General features: G+C 37.8%; 1 protein-coding gene across 1 annotated transcript in view; it reads right to left on the bottom strand.

Moving 5' to 3' along the window:
• SYT14 (synaptotagmin 14) overlaps positions 1–19,189 on the bottom strand; it is a 120,774-nt gene extending 101,585 nt beyond the window's left edge. Inside the window, 2 exon segments of the mRNA XM_042462833.1 lie at positions 14,153–14,200; positions 19,011–19,189. Coding sequence (XP_042318767.1) covers positions 14,153–14,200; positions 19,011–19,023 — 61 coding nt within the window. The 5' untranslated portion in view covers positions 19,024–19,189.
• Positions 19,190–20,913: the final 1,724 nt, after the last annotated feature.

The following is a 20,913-nucleotide window of genomic DNA, read 5'->3' as shown; positions in this document are numbered from 1 at the left end:
GAAGTAATAAATATTTAAAGGTTGTAAGTAATGGCGTCCATTGATCAAAAGCACAGCATCTGACAGAAAAGGATTTCCTGCTCTTACCTAAACTGATTTTGGGGGAGAGCTGGGGGGCTGCAGAGGGGAGGAAAAATCTGATTGCAAAAGTGGAAGTCTGCATACATATTGTAGGATTTTATCCACAGCTGTAATATCAGCAAATTCCCAATTATTTGTTTATAACAATGATATGTGTACAAACATTATTTAGCTTTCTTACCAGTGCACAGTTTTGATTTCAGGGAACATTTATATCCATCCTTTAAAACCAAGACAATTCTCAGTATTTTCATATATCTGAACTATAAATGTAAAAGTACATATCAATTATTTTCTTTTCTTTCCTTCTGAGATATGTTACCTATGTCAAAGGTGCTTGTCATGTTCTCTACCATCCTTCGTACTCTCATGTGCTCTAACTATAACCAGCAGAAGTTCTACAAACTAGATAAAAAGGGGGAGGGGGAAGAAATTGAATTATTTTCTTTGCTTCAAAATATATATGATTTAACAACAGAGTACACAAAAACAATCCTTTTGTGCAATGAAAAATTTGACCATCAAGCAATTAACCCTAACAGTACAAAAACATTAAGAAACATTGTGGAGATACATAATGCATATTATACATTGGTGAATTTAGCATTAGCAATATACAGTTAATAACAACAACATTGAGTTAATAGTATCCTAAAGGATTCAGAATATTAAAATTACATAAACAGAAAGCAAAAAATCAAAGTGCATATATGTCTATAAATGTCTACTAAGAAACAGGTTTCACTGAATCCAACTGGACTGACTCTCATTTAAACAGATATAGGATAGCAGCCCTGAAGCTTTAATGTACACTACAGTTCTAAGCAAGTTTACTCACAAGTCACGCTGCTTACTCCCAGATAAATATGTATCAGTAAAGGCTACAAAGTAGTAAAACCCAATGACTTCAACATAACTTACTCCCATGTAAATGTGTACATGACTCTAGCCTTCAGCCAGAGGCAGGAATCATGCAAACCTAGATGCTGCTAAACTGCAATTTCCAGAATTCTTCACCATTAGTTATGCTGGTTAGGGCTGACAGGGTTTCTAGTCCAACATCTGGCAAACCAAGAAATTTTCTGTGGCCTAAATTCAGTTGCTAGTTCCAAATAGAGAAGAACCATTGAATCCACTGCTGAATGGCAAGTAAATGTTTAAGTAAATCCTACTGTACTGATTCAATGAGTCTATTCTAGCTGACACTAGCAATTAGATGCCTGCTGCTGCTGCTGCTGCTGCTGTGTCCCTTCAAGTTGTTTCTGACTCATGACAACCCTAAACTGAAGCCATCATGGGGTTTTCTTGGCAAGTCTTGTTCAGCAGGAGTTTGCCATTGCCTTCCTGTGAGGCTGAGAGAGTGATGTATGCATCAGTTATTTTTTACAATACCCTATCATACTTTTTGGTAATAGCACAATTAAGTTATTTTCCCATCAATATTTTCTGATCATCCAGTACCCTTCTCCAAAATAAGAACACTTTAGCCTGGAAAAGTGAGCACACAAGAGGGTGAATGTCAATTTTAAGGAAGGGCTTGTTTGAGAGAAGAAATATGACTGTCTGGAAATGAGTTAGTTTGTACTAAACTGGAGTACTTACATACTTGAATATCCCTGCTTCAGACAATAGTTCATCCCTATTTACCGTTATATAATGGCTACATTATAAAACCTTTAACATACAATAGGATTATAAATGGCATATGTGTACATTAAAGCCCATACCTGCATGTAAAACAATACATACACATATGGTGAGACGTGAAAGGAGAGATCACTCTATCTGTGAAGATCAACCATACTTCTTTATTTTCTATAGGGTTGATAATATTTTAAAGAAAATATAAAATTCACAATAATTTGCAACAGAAGCGGGAGAGATCAGCCAAGTTCTCCTTCAGATTAAACAGACAGGTATATGAAAAGGTCATGGCTTTCTCCCATTTCAGAATTATCACCTCAAAGACAAAAGTAGCTACTCCAGCTCAGCTAGCACATAGTCATAACAATATAGACAAAAAATGGATCTGTTGTATTATTATTATTATTATTATTATTATTATTATTATTAACCTTTATTTATGAAGCGCTGTAAATTTACTCAGCGCTGTACATACAATATTTTTAATTAGACGGTTCCCTGCCCTCAGGCTTACAATCTAAAGAGACACGATATAAAAGGAGAAGGGAAAGGAGGTGGGGCTAGTAGGCTAATACATATACATAGCAATACAGGAAATGGTTCAATAAAACAGGCATCAAAAGAACATCAAATAGCAAGTGACAATTATGCAATGCCTGGGAACGCTTCTCTGAACAGTATTCTCACAACAATATTAGATAAATGACTGTCATGCCTCCAGAGCATCTCTGATGCTCTTGAGACATATATTTAGTTGAGATTATATTAGACTTTCTATGTATCAGTTTAGGAGGGGAAATAGAGTTCTACAGCTTTAAGAAAGACAAGGATTGTGTCTCCCTCTAGCTAGTCTCAGTTGTGTAGTAAGATTTCAGCCAAGTCAGACCTGGAGAGAGTATTTTCCTTTGACAAAGATAAGTCCACAGAAGAAGAAAGATAAAGTCCACAGAAGAAGATAAAACCCACCAAGAAGAAAGAGCAAGGTATTTAAGAAGGACTATTGAGAAAAAAGGAGATCAGTTTCATGTTTTTGTGTTTATAACTAGTAAAGCTTTTGAAAACTTAAGAAATTTGTGGACAAGCCTTTTGTTCAGGCTGTGTTCCTAGGAGCCAGAGGCCTTACTACACCCAAAGTCCATAGCATCGCTCTTGGGACAAAACAATGACAACTAGCTGTTTTGAGAATATGAATCTGACAGATGCACCTTATATGATTGAGCAAGTGCTGCTTCAGTGTGATATCTACAAAATCAAAGAGAATCAATGGTAATGGAGAATGGTTATTGTTTTTCCAAAGAGACTTAAGTGTATAAACTCAATATTTTGTTCTATACCACGAGCAGGCCTTTAAAGTGCAATACATAAACAAAAAAAACCTGCTATCAATATTCTGATGGTAAGGAACATATAACTCTTGCCCTTCACAACATTTTGTCTCTGCCCCGGAAAAATCCTAAATATGCCCTTTTTACGTGCCATTCTTGGGAAGACTACTAGGGACAGTATAAGGGGCTATGATAAATGGGAGCCCTTCCCATTATCAGAGCCTTCTCCTCAGATAACAAAGGGTTAACTATCAAAGGAGGGACAATTACATTTTAATGAGGTTCAGCATCACAGGTGACAAGATAGCAATTGCCAATGAGATAGGCAGTTGGGCAAAAGCATGTGTCTTCAAGATGTTTCTGAGTAGAGGCTATAAATAAACTAGTGTCTGGCTCTCTCTTTTAAAATGATGAGGTGGACTCTAACAAAAGAGAATTGGGGTTCTCCTGTCCCTTTCAATTACTGGTCAAGGCTGAACAAGGAATTCCAGAGTCTCAGCTACTCCCTAAACATCAAGGATTACAAATCCCATCTGATCTATAAATAGAAATAGGAGAGTGTATTAGTAGTCATGCCAGGTTTGTTTCATTCTTTCTCCTGATTTGGCTGAAGTGATTTAATCTATTGATAATTTGTAATTTCTAATCTGTACCTGAACAAAGATGTCCTACATGTTAAAGACATTCTTTTGATATAGAATTTTCTTACTTAGAATAAAGCTCTTTTCTTTAAAATTACTCTGTTGCTCTCACACTCCTTTTTCATGTGCCTTGCTGCAGCCTAGCTCTTCCCTAGGGTTGGTAAGGGAAGTTCCAGTGGAATCCCAGCAATGTCCTGTAGCGTTGCTAAAAGGGAAGGATTCAAACCAAAGGGTAGTGGTGGCAAGTTAAGTAGAAGAAAGATAGGATCCCAACCAGTTCTGGCAAAATCAGAAAAACCATGCACTGTTCTGCGAGCTTGCAGCTACACAACCAATTTGAAGCTCTGTCCCTTATCAGGGATGACAAGGGAGAGCAGCAGAGCCAGTCTTTAGGGAAGGTGCAGGTGTTAGAATCAGTATAAGAAATAGCTGCTGCTAAGACATGCAGGAGGCATGTAGTGGCTGTGGGGGACTCCTTGCTGAGGGGGACAGAATCAGTGGTTTAGGCCTGACAAGATGTCTCGGAAGGTGTGTTGTCTCCCTGGGACAAAAATCAGTAATGTGGCAGCCTTCCCTACCTTTTGGTCCACGTGGGAAACAATGATACTGAAAAGCACAGCCTTCACAGTATCAGAAGGGATTATGAGGTTCTGGGTAGGAAGATGAAAGATCTGGATGCACAGGTTGTCATCTCATCTCTTCTACCAATTGAAGGGCAGGGTCCAGGAAAGTAGTGGAAAATAACGGATGTGAATAACTGGGGTGCCACCAAGAACCGATTGGATTCTTGCAGTTTCAGGAGGAGGAACTTCTGGCAAGGGATGTGTTGCATTTTATGTCAGTTGGCAGAAATGTTTTTGCCAGCAGTCTTAAAAATGTGATCAGGAGGCATTTAAACTGAGTTATAAGTCGGAGGGTGAGAGTTCCTCAAGGGCTGGCGATAAACTTTACACAGGCAGCAAGGGGCCATGTCCCATGATCTTAGATATCTCTACATTAATGGACAGAGCATGGGAAATAAACAAAATGAACTTGAACTCCTAGTACAGCAAATCAAATACAATATAACAGGCATCACTGAAACCTGGTGGGATGAGACTCATGACTGGAATGTAGTAATAGAAGGGTATAACCTTTTTAAGAGAAATAGGCCAAACAGGAAAGGAGGAGGAATAGCATTCTATTTTAGGAATATTTACACCTGTGCAGAGATCCAGGATTTCAATCCTGAAATCCAGGTGGAGAGCATCTGGAAACAATTAAAGGGGAAGGAAACAACAGGGATATTATTGTGTGAGTTTACTACAGACCCCCTAAGTCATACTGAGGAACTGAATGGTGCCTTTCTAGAGCAGATGACCACACACTCAGAAAGGAGAGATGTAGTAATGATGGATCAACTATCCTGGTAATTGCTGGAAATCAAACTGAGCCAAGAATTTAAAGTCCAGCAACTTCCTCACTTGCCTGGCAAACAATTTCATTGTTCAAACACTGGAGGAGGCAACAAGGGGGAATCAGCTATTTTAGATCTGATCCTAACCAATAGGGATTATCTGGTAAGTAGGCTGCAAGTGGTGGGTGGGATCCTTAGGTGGGAATGATCGCATTCTCCTGGAGTTTGTTAGAAGTCAAGCATAGTCAGACATGCGTTCTAGACTTTAGAAAAGCTGATTTTAGTAAACTTAAGGAAATACTGAGGGTGATCCCATGGTCAGGAATACTAAAAGAGAAGGGAGCTCAGGACGAATGAACTTCTCAAAAGGGAGATACTGAAGGGACATTTTCAAATAGTTCCAACAAAAAGGAAAAATGGAAGGTGTCTCAAGAAAACAGTATGGATGATTAAAGATCGTTCAACTGAGCTAGATTGTAAAAGGAACATGTATAAGAAATGGAAAAAGAGGGAAATCACTAAAGTGGAATTCAAACAAATAGCTAGCATGTGTAGGGGTAAAGTCAGAAAAGTTAAAGCACAGAATGAACTCAGGATTGCTAGAGAGATTAAGAATAATAAAAAGGGCTTTTGAAGGTATGTCTGTAATAAAAGAAAGAAGGAAATGGTAGGGCCATTGCATGGGGAAGATGGAGAAATGCTACCAGCAGAAAGAGAAAAGGCAGAACTACTAGAATGCCTAATTTCTGTAGCTCACAGAAAGTTTGAGAAGACACACAGTTAATGAACAGACTGAAGTGGCCTATGAAGTCTTCCTTCTGCAAATGAAAATCTTGCTGAAATTACATCAAAAAAATTATCCTAAAGTTTAGTGAGGGGAAAGCAAGCAAGCAATCATTCTAGGTTTCATAAACCATATCTTGTAAATAATATGTGTCAGAAACAAGCATTCCTTCTTCTGCCTTTTCCTCCTGTCATAGCCTTGATCTATCTTCCTACTTTGGAAGCCAATTCAGATGTAACAGGAAACTCTCACTAAACACAAACCAGGGTTTTCCTGCTAAAGGTTGCACAAGATGGGATGAAGGAAGTTATGTGTGGGGCAATTACAAACTCTAACTTCTGTTAACAGTGTTATATATACCATGATCAACCCAAAAAAGACAATAAGGAAAATAAGCAAGGGGACAGAATTTGAGAGGCATATTAATAAAAATACTAACACCAGAAATATTTTTTTAAAAAAAAACAGGAACAAAATATGGGCTAGGAAAGCCCTTGCACAAGTATGCCATAAGTATGTTAGGCACGTTACAGACAGCCCAGAAGGGGCAGTCTCGCGCCGTTGCTGGTTGCTGCGTCCGGGAACCACAGCATCCAAACCGCGCAGTTCCCGGACGCAGCAAAAAAAGGAGCGCAAAAATCGCGCTCCTTCCTGGGCCCCGGAAGAGACGCTGCAAGGCGCTGGTCGCACACTCGCGGCATCAGAGCGTCCGCTACATCAAAATGGCAGCGCACCATCTGTATGCGGCGCCGCCATTTTGACATAGTCATTACACGCGAGGGGCAAGGCGCGTCAGGAAGCGCCGCCTCTCGCGCGTAATGACAGCACGATGACAGCGCCTCATGGGCTCGTCTGTAATGTGCCTTAGGTAACTTATTTAAATCTGTATTCACTGCAGAAGATGGGGAACAGGTACTTGAGCTTGAACTGCCAAACAGCAGTGATAAGAGATAAAAAGTTAAGATATAAAAATCAAGAAATCAGCAGGTCCAGATGGTACTCAGTGTTCATCCAGCCATTCATGAAGAACTCAAAACTGAAAATGCTAATGTATTTACAAAAATATTTCACTTTCCCCTGAGGTTTGTCTCCACATGCGAGTACCAATAAATGGGCAATGCAACAACAATAACAAAAAAACTCAGGGAAGTCCATTCAGTTATTAACATTGGTTCCAGGTAAATTTGTTGAAACACATAATTGAAGGCAAAATTATCAAAGAAGAGGAAGTCTTTCTGAAAAAGAATCAGCCTGGCTTCTTTAAAGATAAGTCCCATCTCACAACTGAGCAGTCATGGAATCTCTAATGGACAAACAACTGGTTACAGAATAGAAAGCTGAGGTATCCAAGAGCTTACCTTAGAACCAATGCTTTTTAATTTGTCTATAAATGGTCAGATGCTAGAGAACAGCATTCCCTGATAAACAATATTCCACATAGAATTTAAGGAGAAAGCCACATTATCTGGTATTTTTAAACTGGGAAGCATCAACAGTTACTTCAGTAGCATTCTACCAATGGAAATTCAACCAACCATGGCAGTGTACTTATCCAGTTTCATTGGGTTATATAATCTTAATTGATTAAAGAGCTAGTATGTGGATTTCAAGACACACACTGTAACAGAACAGGAGAAGGAATGTGTATCTGGTTTCCTATCATCCAAATAACAATGTGGTGATGACATTTCTGAGAATGTTTAAAACTGTTATTTGTTTAACATCTTTTATTTCACATTCTCAATGGACAAAGCAACTTAGAACATTTATTAATATAGGTTTTTTCCCCATAATTAGATAGTCTTACCTATTTTAAACAGGGTTTACAGTGGGTGGAATACTTCCAAATTTCTCTCTGTACCCTATTGGAGTTCAAGTCTCTGGACAGATCAACTTTATTCCTTTCAGAAGTGATGATAGACCCAAAAAAGGAACAAAGCTTCAAACAAAGCTCCACATCAAATGACGAAATGGTCCATGTGAATTTACTTCTGTTGCTAGGGTAAGCAACAAGTTAAAAGATCTGCATCTGTGGTAGCCATAAGGAAGTGTTATTTTTAAGGAGTTGTTTAGATAAAGTACCTTTATCTAAATGGCTGTGGCCCATGAATGGAATCACAACATACAACAATCAGCAACCAAGACATGTAAGGAATTGCACATAATTTATTTCCTCTTTATACAGTTGAACCAAGATTACATGTTTCTCTATAACTACATGAACTTACAGATTCAGGCTCTAGAAAAGTTTCAATAATAATGAATAATTATACTAGAACATATATGCAATTTATTATATTAAAGCTAACTAGGTATTGACAACTAGTAACTGCTTATTGTGAAATGTCCTACATGAAAAACCTAGAAATAGTTCATTCGTTTATTTAAAATATATTTCAAAGGTATTTTTGTTCAAACTTGAAATGAGAAAAATAACATTCAAACATAACTGTACATCGAAGACACATATAGCATGTGCTTTGAATTCAAACAAGTTAATCATTAGGTATGATTAGTTACAGGCATAATATAAAAGGCTGTGTTTCTTAAATACCAGTTTTCCATGCTTTATGGCAATTATCATTTAAAACTATGGAAAATTCCAAAGCAGAAGGTTGCCATTCAAACAAGAAGAAGAAGAAAAAAAAAAACACTTGGCACCTCTTACAACCTTTTAAATATTCTAGAGTTGTTGTGCGCCTTCAAGTTATTTCTGACTTATGGTAAAGCTAAGGTGAACCTATCATGCGTTTTTCTTGGTAAGATCTGCCCAAAGAAGGCTTGCTTTTGCTTTTCTCTGAGGGTGAGAGAATGATGTAGGACTTAGTTATTTTTTATACCTTATAATGTCTTTTGCATAATACCATAATTATGTATTATAGCAATCAATGCAAATAAACAGTAGATGTCAACAAAGAAGTTAGAACAAGAGATCTTTTCCACAAGAACTGAGAAATTTAAGAGAAATTTCAGCCCAGAGTACAGATGCTTTGTGACCACAAAGGAAACGCATTATGTGACCAACTAAAAACAAAAACAATGGAAACAAAACACTGAAGAACTTGTAAAAGAGAACTTGTAAAATAGATGAAAGGATGACAATAAAATGACTCATTAGAAAAGACAATAAAGCTAGGAAAGGTGGAGAGATGTAGAAAGAGAGGAAGGCCGCATGTTAGATGAATGGACTCTGTTAAGGACGTAAAGGGCCTGAGTCTGTAAGAAGAGCAGACAGAAAACAAAAAGAATAACCACAAATAATTTATATAACTCTAAAGTAGACTGTGGTCCAAAACACACAGCAGAAGTAATCCAGTTTGAGACAGCTTTAACTGCCCTGGCTCAATACTAGGAAATTCTGGGAACTGTAGTTTTGTGAGACATTTAGCCTTCTTTGTCAGAGAGCTCTGATACCACAACAAACTACAATTCCCAGGATTCCCTAGCACTGAGCTAGGGCAGTTAAAGTGGTCTAAAACCAGATTGTTTTTGCAGTGTGTTTTGGACTTGTGAAGACATTGAAATAGTTCAAGATTTTCCACACGTTGGTTCAGTCATTAATCAGAACAGAGTCTTCAGTTAAGAACAGAGAAAAGACTAAGACTTGGAAGAGCAGCTATGAAGGAACAAGGCAAGATCCTGAAGTGTCAAGATATATCATTGCATATTAAAGTTAAGATTGTCCATACCATTGCATTTCTAATTTTTATGTATGCTTGTGAAAGCTGGACAGTAAAGAAAGCTAATAGGAAAAAAATCAACCCATTTGAAATGTAGTGCTAGAAAGATACCATGGGCTGCTAAAAATACAAATTAATGGGTATTAAAACAAATCAAGCCAAATTTCTCCCCAGAAGCCAAGATGACAGAATTGGGGGCATAATTACCAAATTTTGTAGATGACACCAAATTAGGAGGAGTAGCTAATACCCCAGAGGATAAGATCAAAATTCAAAATTACCTGAATAGACTAGAAAGTTGGGCCAAAGCTAACAAAATGAAACTGAACACGGAGAAATATAAGGTACTGCACTTAGGGCGGAAAAATGAAATGCACAAATATAGGATGGGGGACACCTGGCTGAACGAGACTATATGTCAGGGGTAGGCAACCTGCGGCCCGCGGGCCGGATGCGGCCCGGCGAGGCCTTGGGACCGGCCCCAGCCCGGTCCTGCCGCCGATTGCCGCCGGGGCCTTTAGCGTCTCGCACGAGGGGCATGGTGGGGCAATTGTCTATAGAAGCCTCAGAAACATGCATGTATCTTAACATTTTTTTAAAAAATCAGCAAAATTTTTTGCATGTCCTCCATTTTTTATTTAAAAAGTGCCCTCCATTTGAAAATTTTGTCCTACATTTGTCCTGGTTTATTTATTTATTTAATTTTTAAAAAATTATTTAATTATTTATTTTTTGGCTTCGGGCCCCCCAGTTGTCTGAGGGACAGCAACCCGGCCCCCGGCTCAAAAGGGTTGCCTACCCCTGCTATATGTGAAAGGGATTTAAGTGTCCAAGTAGACCACAAGTTGAGCATGAGTCAACAGTGCGATACGGCAGCTAAAAAGGCCAATGCAATTTTAGGCCGCATCAATAAAAGTATATTGTCTAGATAAGAGAAGTAATAGTGCCACTCTATTCTGCTTTGGTCAGGCCCCACCCGGAATACTGTGTCCAGTTCTGGGCACCACAATTCAAAAAGGATGTTGAGAAGTTGGAGCGTGTCCAAAGGAAGGCAACAAAAATGGTGAAAGGTCTTGAAACCATGCCCTGTGAAGAAAGACTTAGGGAGCTGGGGATGTTTAGCTTGGAGAAGAGAAGGTTAAGATGTGATATAATATCCCTGTTTAAATATTTGAAAGGATGTCATATTGAGGATGGAGCAATCTTGTTTTCTGCTGCTCCAGGGAACATGACCCGGAACAATGGATGCAAGCTCCAGCTCAACATTAGGAGGAACCTCCTGACAGTAAGGGCTGTTCGACAGTGGAACACACTCCCTCCTGGAAGGTCTTTAAACAGAGGCTGGATGGCCATCTGTCGGGGATGCTTTGATTGAGAGTCCCTGCATGGCAGAATGGGGTTGGACTGGATGGCCCTTGTGATCTCTTCCAACTCTAGGATTCTATGATTCAACTAAACAGACTGTCATACTTGGGACACATCATGAGAAGACACGACTCAATAAAAAAGACAACAATGCATCTACAAAGCTGCTGAACAAATACTGTAATATGTTATTTACACATTTCTCATGTTTATATCTTATCTTTCCTCTAACAAACTCTGGATAATGCATATACTTAGGTTTACCCTTTCTGTCCTCACAATTCCTCAGCCTAAAATGGACAATAGTTATGAGTCATCAATTCATAGTTTAAGGGGACTGGAAACAACGTCTCCCCATGTTTAGGCTAACTTTCTTTCGATTGGCTACTTTGTCCTGCAACTATAATCTCTTATATGAAAAAGGGAAGGATTGAAATAGGTCTTACTGAATACAGTTTATGGAGGCATTTGCTAAATGTAACTAAACTAAATAGAAATAATGACTTGCAAATGTGAACACAAAATTTAACGAACAGCCACTTACCTGACAGCTGATAATAAGTAAGCATGGATTACAGGCAGCTAGTCAGGAAAATTTAATTCTGCTTTTTCTATCAGATTGTGAATGTACAACAAATGTCTACATAAAATCTTACAGTCTAATCCAAAAGCTTTTGCACTCATAACTTTTATAGATTTATTTAACTCTCATACTATGATGAAACAATTTTTTCATTGTATGTGTTACAGTTCTGATCCCAATGCAAAGTCTAATGTATTGAGGGTTGTGATTAGAGCTAAGGCATAATGCACATTTCCTGTAATTACTTCATTTAAATGTCTTTAATCGAGTAAAAAAACCAATGAATTAAAAAGAAGTAACACAAATAACAAATAACAACTACTAAGTGTACAAAGAAAACTACAAAGTACAAAAACTACAACTAACACAATACAAAAATTACAATTAACTAATCAGAATAAAAAAGATGATTGCTACAATCTTCTGCAGGTATAATTTATTACACATCCCATCCCTCTTTATCCTCCCTCTTAATTACCCTTCATCAAATACTTAACCCATATTAGTGAATAAAGCCAGCACTTATCAAAATCCCATCCTTATTTTTCAAAAAGCCAATGTCCAGTATTTCCAAAATCTTAATAAATATTCTTTAATCAAAATATACAGTTTATCTATCTCTGCTCATTCCTTAATTCTTTAATACATCTATTATTTTACTCATGTTGCTTAATAAAACCAGCATTCAACAACACACACACCCTTTTTACCTAACCATCAAATACTATTACTAATTTCCTTATTCCTATTAATTAATAAAATATAATTCAAAAACATTTTTATGCAATGATTTCCATTCATTATTCCCAGACTGCAATATCCGATAATAAGACTACACCCTATACATTCTCCAAGACCAGCATCTAACCCATTACACATCCCTTAGGTCTAAATTTTACTTGTGGGTTCTTTATTATTATTATTATTATTATTATTATTATTATTATTATTATTATTTAAAAGGAAGTAAATATTGAACATATAACATTCAAGAAAAAGAATCCTGAGAAAATACAACTCCCATAAACACAAACACTCATACCCCTAGATATTCTAGCTCAGTGGTTCCCAACCTGTGGGTCGGGACCCCTTTGGGGGGGTTGAACGACTCTTTCATAGGGGTTGCCTAAGTCCATCAGAAAACACATATTTGCATAAAGCAATGAAAATAATTTTATGGCTGGGAGTCACCACAACATGAGGAACTATAACAAAAGATCGCGCCATTAGGAAGGTTGAGAACCACTGTTCTAGCTCCTTCAGCATCTATAGTTACTGTAGTTCACAGAGAACATATCTCCATTAATTCAAAGTCATTTCTCCAACCCACAAGTCCTTTCTTTTAAGAAATTCTTTCTAAACACTCATCTCAATATTAAGTCCCTTGCTACTTCCATGTTCTTGGTCTTTTCCCCTCATCTCTGAAAATGCAAGAACATCCCCAACATTTTTCATCTCACAGTCCACTGATACAGGATGGACATCTCTCTTTTCAGCATCTCTCTTCTGTTCTTCCTGAATAGGTTCTACCAAGTATTCCAGCTCCAAACCTCAGTTTCTTCCCCTTGAATCCAAAGGGGGAAAAATGGCAATCAGATGGGAGTGATCTGGTTCTCAGGGACAACTTTTGGCATCTATCACTTATGAGGGAGACATCCCTGCTGCGAAAAGTTCCTAGGGAGGAAACATGGGATCAACCATATCACTCCGATATTAACTTTGCTTCCGGTGGGCAGATTGCCAGCAGAGGCTATCACCACAGATGTGTGGGGCAGGCAGTGGATGGAAGGAACAACATGCTCAGCTATCAAAAGTCAACCCTTCTTTTAAATGGACCCTAAGATTACTCAGACCCTGCCTCTTTATCTTTTGTTTAATTGGAATTTAGGCAAACACAAAGAAACTATCTTAACTGAAGGAGTGAGAAAAGAAGTGAATTCCCCTGATTGTATAAACAAAATTGAGTATGGTGGAGTGGAGGAAGAATGAAATGTGTTTAAAATAAAATAAAAAGTTAGAACATTTATTTTAAAGACATTAAATTTGGACTATGTTTTGACTTTTTTCTAAATTGGAAGAGGAACCTAAAGTTAACTAACATTAAGTAAATAAATTAAACGAAACTTACTCCATGAGAAAGCTGTGAAAGTAGATAATTTGTAGACTAAACTAACTGGTTATTTATGAATTCAGTGAAACTGGACAACCTCTGTTCCCATTTAGTGATCACTCAAAAATGGCAGATGAGAGGGGGAAAGTGAGTGAAAGGAATGGAGGAGGCAAGTTTGCTGGAGGAAAATCCAATTATTTTTGTAACTTGGCAGGAGATCTATATCAAGATGAGAATGCTGAAAAGAGAGATTAATTAGATAATATTTCCTTTAACTTCTGATCCAACAAGCATTCCTCAGCCCCTTGGGCAAAATTTTGGTTTCCCCTGAACAGGGCAACCTGTTGACAACAAAAGCATGTCACTTCTGGTTTGTGACATTGTAGTTTGCTTTAAAAAATGTCATAGGGCTTTTTTTCCCTCTCTCCCCACCCCAGTGATGTAACTCTGATGGACTAATAAGTCACATCTAAGTGTATGAGGGTTAAAGCATCCATTATAAACAACCAAATGTTACAGGAAACATTTTAAGGAATTGTCTACCTTTTCTAATGCAAATTAGTTCATGTACTCCACAGGTTCTTTCTCCACCTGGTCATAAAAAAGAAAATTAAGAAGTGTTTAAAATGGTATAGAATATACTTATAAACTGTATTTAACTCTCCTTGTGGCAAACTTTAGATCTAAATATAATTTTAATTCCAATTAAAATAATTCCTTTGAAATCACTGGGCATTACATTAGCACTGATTACCAGTGCAATTCACTTTTATGGATTTATTCTGGTTGATTTAACCCTTAGTAATTATCTGATGTTAGTTTATACTGTACTTATGTCATGTATAGAGTCTTCAATGCTATTTCATGTTAGATTCAAAATATATAAACGACACTTTATAGTAGAAGAACTTAGAATCAAACATATTCTTTACTCAAATTTCAGCCAAGTATCTTTTCAAAAGTTCTGGATTATGACAGATATAACTATCAATACCAAGTTAAACAGCAGCATTATATAATTTGTTTCATTTAACTTTATTTTACTTAAATTGTTTATTTAAAATATTAATACAATGTTTCCTACTTTTAAAATCCTGAAGAAAATAAGCAATTTAATTAGTCCATATCCTGACAACACAATGCACTTATCTCCAATCTTCTAAACAACCGAACTGCACAACAACCAACAAATACACAATGAATTTAACAGGTAAATTTAAACCAACAGACTCAAATATGGATAAGAAGGGCAAACTGAGCTATACATCATGGCTTATCAACAACCTTTTCCCCCCTCCCCCCAAACCACAGTGGTCTAAAGGGCATATTTGCGGAGAAATGGTCCTGCGTTGTTTTGGACTTTGCACATCAACAATAATACCTTGAACTTGGGTAGCAAGACGTACAGTTCTTTTAGACAACCACATAATGGCAGCATTGTGACAGGGAAAATCTGCTTCCAATTCAAGGGAAATGGAATACACTATCTTGTTTACAAGATGTTTATAACTTCCATGAGACTTCTGGGAGCACTTACCACTTTGTAAAGAAACCATACAGAGTCAATGTGGTACAGTGGTTTATATTTTGAATTAGGACTCTGGAGACTAGGGTTTGAATTCCTGCTCAGCCACAGAAACCCATTAGGTAACCTTGGACCAGTTACATTCTTTCATTCCCAGCAGAAGGCAATGGCAACCCATCCACCCCAAGCAAATCTTGCCAGGAAAAACCTATGATGGGTTTGCTTTGGGTCACTCGAAGTCGGAAATGACATGAAGGCACACCACAAAGAAGCCATGCATGCTCCATGCATCCTGTTTTAGAACTTTTTTGCCATCACTATTGCACAGCTGAATTTCAGTTGGGAAGGGCACTAGCTCCATCAACAAAAATAGTCATGGAACCTATGACTGAAGAATAAACCATTCTTTGAGTTCTAACAACAATACAGTAATCCATGGTTTGGCATGAAAACTGAGCTGAGGTTATAGTATAGCTAACTCTAGTCTCACTAAATTAGATTAAATTATTTCCTATATTCTCTGCAAGTTATTTTTTTATATTATAACCAACACCAAAGTATACTGATTTAAACAGTGGTGCATTGTTTTTGTGATTTGACACTCAAAAAAGTGTATTTATTTAATGTAAATGGATAAGCAAATTAAACCATGACAAAACAAGAAAGTTTTAGTAGTGTAGCAGACAAAAGCTTCCTCTGTGTTTTTGTGTTACCCAAATACTTCATGCTTTTCCCTTGGTATTTGCTGGGGTTTCATTCCAGGGTCCCCCATGGATACCAAAATCCATGGATGCTCAAGTCCCATTAAATGCACTGATGTAGTAAAATGGTGTCCCTTATATAAAATAGTATAATCAGGGTTTGGTTTTTTGAATATATATATATATATATATAATATTTTCAAGCCGTGGGTGCTTGAATCCATGGATAAAAAAATCCATGGATACGGAGGGCTGACTTTATTCCACTATTTTCATGAATCTCCCTCATTTTTTAGAAATAAGGAACCAAAATCAATGCTTACAAGACAAACTGACAATAATGAAGATGGCAATGGCTATTAAGTTCATCAAGACATCAGCTGAAAATATCATCAGAGACTATCACACTCTCTTGACATCTTGTGTTATTACACACTTCCTAAGAAAATATAACTAGTCTCTGTCAGAGACAAAATATTAAGTTACGCAAAGCATTACTCTTTCTCATTGAGCACATTGCTTCAATTAGCTGTTTATTAATTTAAATAGTTTATGGATAAATGATTTCCCCTAGCAGCATTCATCACACTTTTATTGGTTTTGTTTTATTTTTTAACAAACAAACAACAACTCTGCTTTATACAGAAGCCCTGTAGTGCCACTTGTGATGCTAAAAAACAGGGACAAAGCTTGCTACTGACGGTGTAAGTGTAATTTATTTAGCCCGTGGCACCTCAGGACCTTATTCCAGTTATAATCCCATGCACAGTTAAAAGGTAAAGGTTTCCCCTTTGACAAGGTTGTCGTGTCCAACTGTAAATCCCACTGAAGTTCAAGGAAAGGTGCATAGGGCAGACTGTAACACACTTAACTCTAAAGAAAGAATGAAGTGAATTATTCTGTTTTAAAAGCACTGAATACATGAATGCCAAAGAAAGGAGGAAAGAAGAAGCAATGTCTGCTTCGCTTTGTGGATTCTCCACTGCTATTCACCTGTTAAAAACTCTCTCGGAAGTATTCCCAGGATTGCTGCACAATGTGGTATGCTTTTAGTGAGAAAGAATAATGCACTCGTGTTTTTTCAGATTCTAATTGAAACAGGGCAGAAGCAGCAACAGAGCTTAGAAACACTCCACACAAACAAGCTGTATCCAAGACTGGGAAAGCAGGAGGTGAGGTAGGCTAAAAAGAAAAAAGCAGGGGAGGTCAGAAGGTGTTGAAAGCTGTTTGTTTCCAACCACAAAATATAAACACAAATACACACCAAATCCAACTGTGTGTAGAGACTGAGAAGTAGGGAGCTATGGAACTAGATTTATTTGCCTCGGCCATTTAAAGGGAGAAATAAGAGTTTGCAACAAGAGGGTTCTTGCTGCAAACAAATGAGAACAAGAAGATTATGATTTTAAAAATAATAAAATTGCCTGCTCCAGTGTTTCATGCTCCTTAAGCCAAATATTTACAACTATATATATATATGGCTAATACATATATATATATATATATATATATATATATATAGTACCGTAATATACATATGCGTGTGTGTATACAGTGTATATATACATACTCTGAATATATGTAATTATATACACTTAATGTCAGCCTGGTGTAGTGGTTTGGGTGTTGGACAATGACTCTAGAGTCCATGGTTTGAATCCCAGCTCAGCCACGGAAGTCCACCAGGTGACCCTGGGCAAGTCACACTCTCTCAGCCTCAGAGGATGGCAATGACAAAACACCTCTGAAGAAATTTGCCAAGAAGACCCACGATAGGTTCACCTAAGTTGGAAAAGACTTGTGAAGGCACACAATACACACACATATATACACACCACACTAAGCCTCCCTATTCTTGTTTTACCTGTGAGTTGTGGCAATTACCACTGTCCTGGTGCCACAGGCACTTTTAGCCACACATACGCACACAGGTGTGCAGCTAAAGGTGCCTGTGGCTGCCACAACTCAAAAGTAAAACAAGTAAGAAAGGGGGGGCTTGGTGTGGCAACCACCATCCCTGAGGCAATAATAATGCACAATAATAATAATTCCATGGAGTCACCACCTAAAAGGAATAGGCAGAAAAGGAATAAAACAACCAGTCCTGACCCATAAAAACACCACACAGTACTGCAGTCTAGAGGTTTGAGCGTCAGACTCTGGGGACCAGGGTTCGAATCCCCTCAAGGCTACAGAAACCCACTGGTGACCCTGGCCCAGTCACACTCTCTCAGCCTCAGAGGATGACTCTGTGATAGGGTCACCATAAGTTGGAAACAACTTGAAGGCACTCAACAAAAGTAACAAATTCTTCCCTGCCTTTATATCAGTGTGTTGGAGAGGGTTGTCTCTTTCAGCTTGGGTTGAGAGAGGGGGAAAGGTGCCCAAGTGACCCTTGTGCCCCCAAAGATGCTTCTATCCTCCCTTTGGGAGGAGCCCAGGACTAGCCCTCATTCCCCTGCCTTGAGATATATATATATATATATATATGAATGAAAGGAGGCAGGGGAATTTATCTATGTGTCTGTGTTTGTGTGTGTATATATATATGTGTGTGTGTGTATACATTTAAATATATGCAATATATTTGTGTGTACTTAAATATATATGTGTGTGTGCGTATGTTTGTGTGTATATCTATCTCTCTATATATATATATATGCCTATATATATACACACATATATATATATATATGCATTTAAATACATATATAAATGTTTTACAGATATGTATATCTCTGTCTTCAAATACATATCTATGTGTATTTAAATATATATACATATATGTGTGTATATATATTTGTGTGTATTTAAATATATATATATATATATCTGTGTATATATATATATGTTTGTATATATATATATATATATAGATGTGAGTATTCAAATATATATTGTGTGTGTATTTAAATATATACATGCCTATATGATAACACACATAGATCCATTCTGTCAGTTGGTTCCAACCGCCGCTTCCCCTCAGGGTCTCCCCCCCCCCTGCCGCGCGCATTGGTTCGTCGCCCCTCCCTCTGGATCCCGGCGCCGCGCTGGCTGTGCTGCTGCTGCTGCTACTCAGGTGAAGGAAGGGAGAAGGAGAGAAGAAAGAGGGGAGAGGGATGCCGGGGGGGGAGTTTATTAAATGAGGAGAGGAGCCCGTTATTGGCCTACTTACCATCAATCGCCATGATCTTCCAGGTGGGCCGTACCAAGTGGGGGACGCACGTAGGAGGCACACACACAGGCAGAGCTGGGAAGGAAGGAAGAAAGTGACGGAGGAAAAGGGGAGGGGGAGAGGGCAGGAGGAGGGGGTAAAAGAAAGAGCGTGGAAGGAAAGAGCTGCGCCTGACTCCTCCCCCTCCTCCTCCCCCTCCCCTCCCCTCCGCGCGCCCAGATTCGAAAGCGAGGGTCTGGCTGCCCTTTGCTGCTGTTTTTCGCGCGGGAGGGCGCACGGCAGAAATCATCATCATCATCATCATCATCATCCACTTGGGCACTGCTTTAACTCTTGTCTGGCTCAAGGCTATGGAATTCTGGGAGTTGGAGTTCCTTGTGGGCAAACCGCTTTAAAGATATATTAAAAATATATCTAATTTAAATAAATATATTTATTTTATTATACTATATTATGCTTAAATATATTTAATCGTGTTTATATTTATGCTAATATATTTATATTAATTATAGTTATATTTAATTATATTATATTAACTGATATATTAATTATATTATATAATTATAATATATACTATATATTTTTATTTATTTATACAAATTTTTTTATATATTTAATAAATATATATTTAAATAATTATGTTTAATTATTTGATTATATCTAATTTAAACATATCTATAACTATATAAAGATATATTTAAAGATATAGCCCTGTTAGTCTGTAGACGTGGGTCTTCGAAAGGTCAAGTGCTGCCAACTTCTTTCTTTCAGTGACTGTCTCAAAGGGGCTGCAAGAGCTCTCACTAAACTACGTACTATATGTACATAGAGAGCATCTTGCAGCACCTTTGAGACAGTCACTGAAAGAAAGAAGTTGGCAGCGTGAGCTTTCGTAGACTTCAGTCTACTCCCTCAGATGCATTAGAAAATGCATCAGATAATGCATCTGAGGAAGTGGACTGAAGTTTATGAAAGATCATGCTGCCAATTTCTTTCAGTTAGTCTCAAAGGTGCTACAAGATATATATATTTTGGTGGGTTTTTCGGGCTATGTGGCCATGTTCTAGAAGAGTTTATTCTGACGTTTTGCCAACATCTGTGGCTGGCATCTTCAGAGAATGCTGACATGGGAAGATGCCACCCACAGATGCTAGCAAAACATCAGCAATAAACTCTTCCAGGACACAGCCACATAGATTGTAAACCCCACAAACAACTATGGATTCCGGCTGTGAAAGCCTTCGACTTCACACTGTTAGCATGAGCTTACGTGAATGAACACATGCATCTGAGGAAAGAGTCTACGAAAGCTCATGCTAACAGCTTTCTTTCAGTTAGTCTCAAAGGTGCTACAAGATCTCTCAACATACTAAGTCTACAGACTAACATGGCTATATCTTTGAATGCTATCTCCAAACTATAGTTACAAGAATTCCATAGCATTGTGCCAGGGCAGTTGAAGTGGTATCAAACCGGATTATTTCTGCCATACAGATGCAGTCTCCAGTGCCCTCAATGCTGAGGGGCTATGGCAGGGAAAAGGCACGTTTGTGATGTTGTGTTGTTCGGCTTAATTGTATTGTATCTTTTTTATTTTAAAAATTATATTGGAGGAAGGGGGGAGAAATGTAGCATCAGCTTTTTAAGATTTTGTTGTTGTTGTTGTTGTTGTGTGCCTTCAAGACTTTTCTGATTTATGGCATCCCTAAGGCGACCCTGTCATAGGGTTTTCAGATTTGTTCTACAGTATTAGAAAAGTTTAGGTTAGTGCCAGCTACCAGAGTAGTGGGTACGTAAGTTATAATTTCTCTGAGCTGTAAGTCAAATGAGACAGTGAAAGTGTAATCACAGTGCCCATTTTCTGTGCCACACAATTAATTCCTATTAGCATTCTGCTTAGTCA

This window comes from Sceloporus undulatus, chromosome 1, assembly GCF_019175285.1.
Source record: "Sceloporus undulatus isolate JIND9_A2432 ecotype Alabama chromosome 1, SceUnd_v1.1, whole genome shotgun sequence".
NCBI classification, from domain to species: Eukaryota; Metazoa; Chordata; class Lepidosauria; order Squamata; family Phrynosomatidae; genus Sceloporus; species Sceloporus undulatus.
Note: the sequence above shows the minus strand (reverse complement) of the source record. Positions and strands in the feature narration are given on the sequence as shown.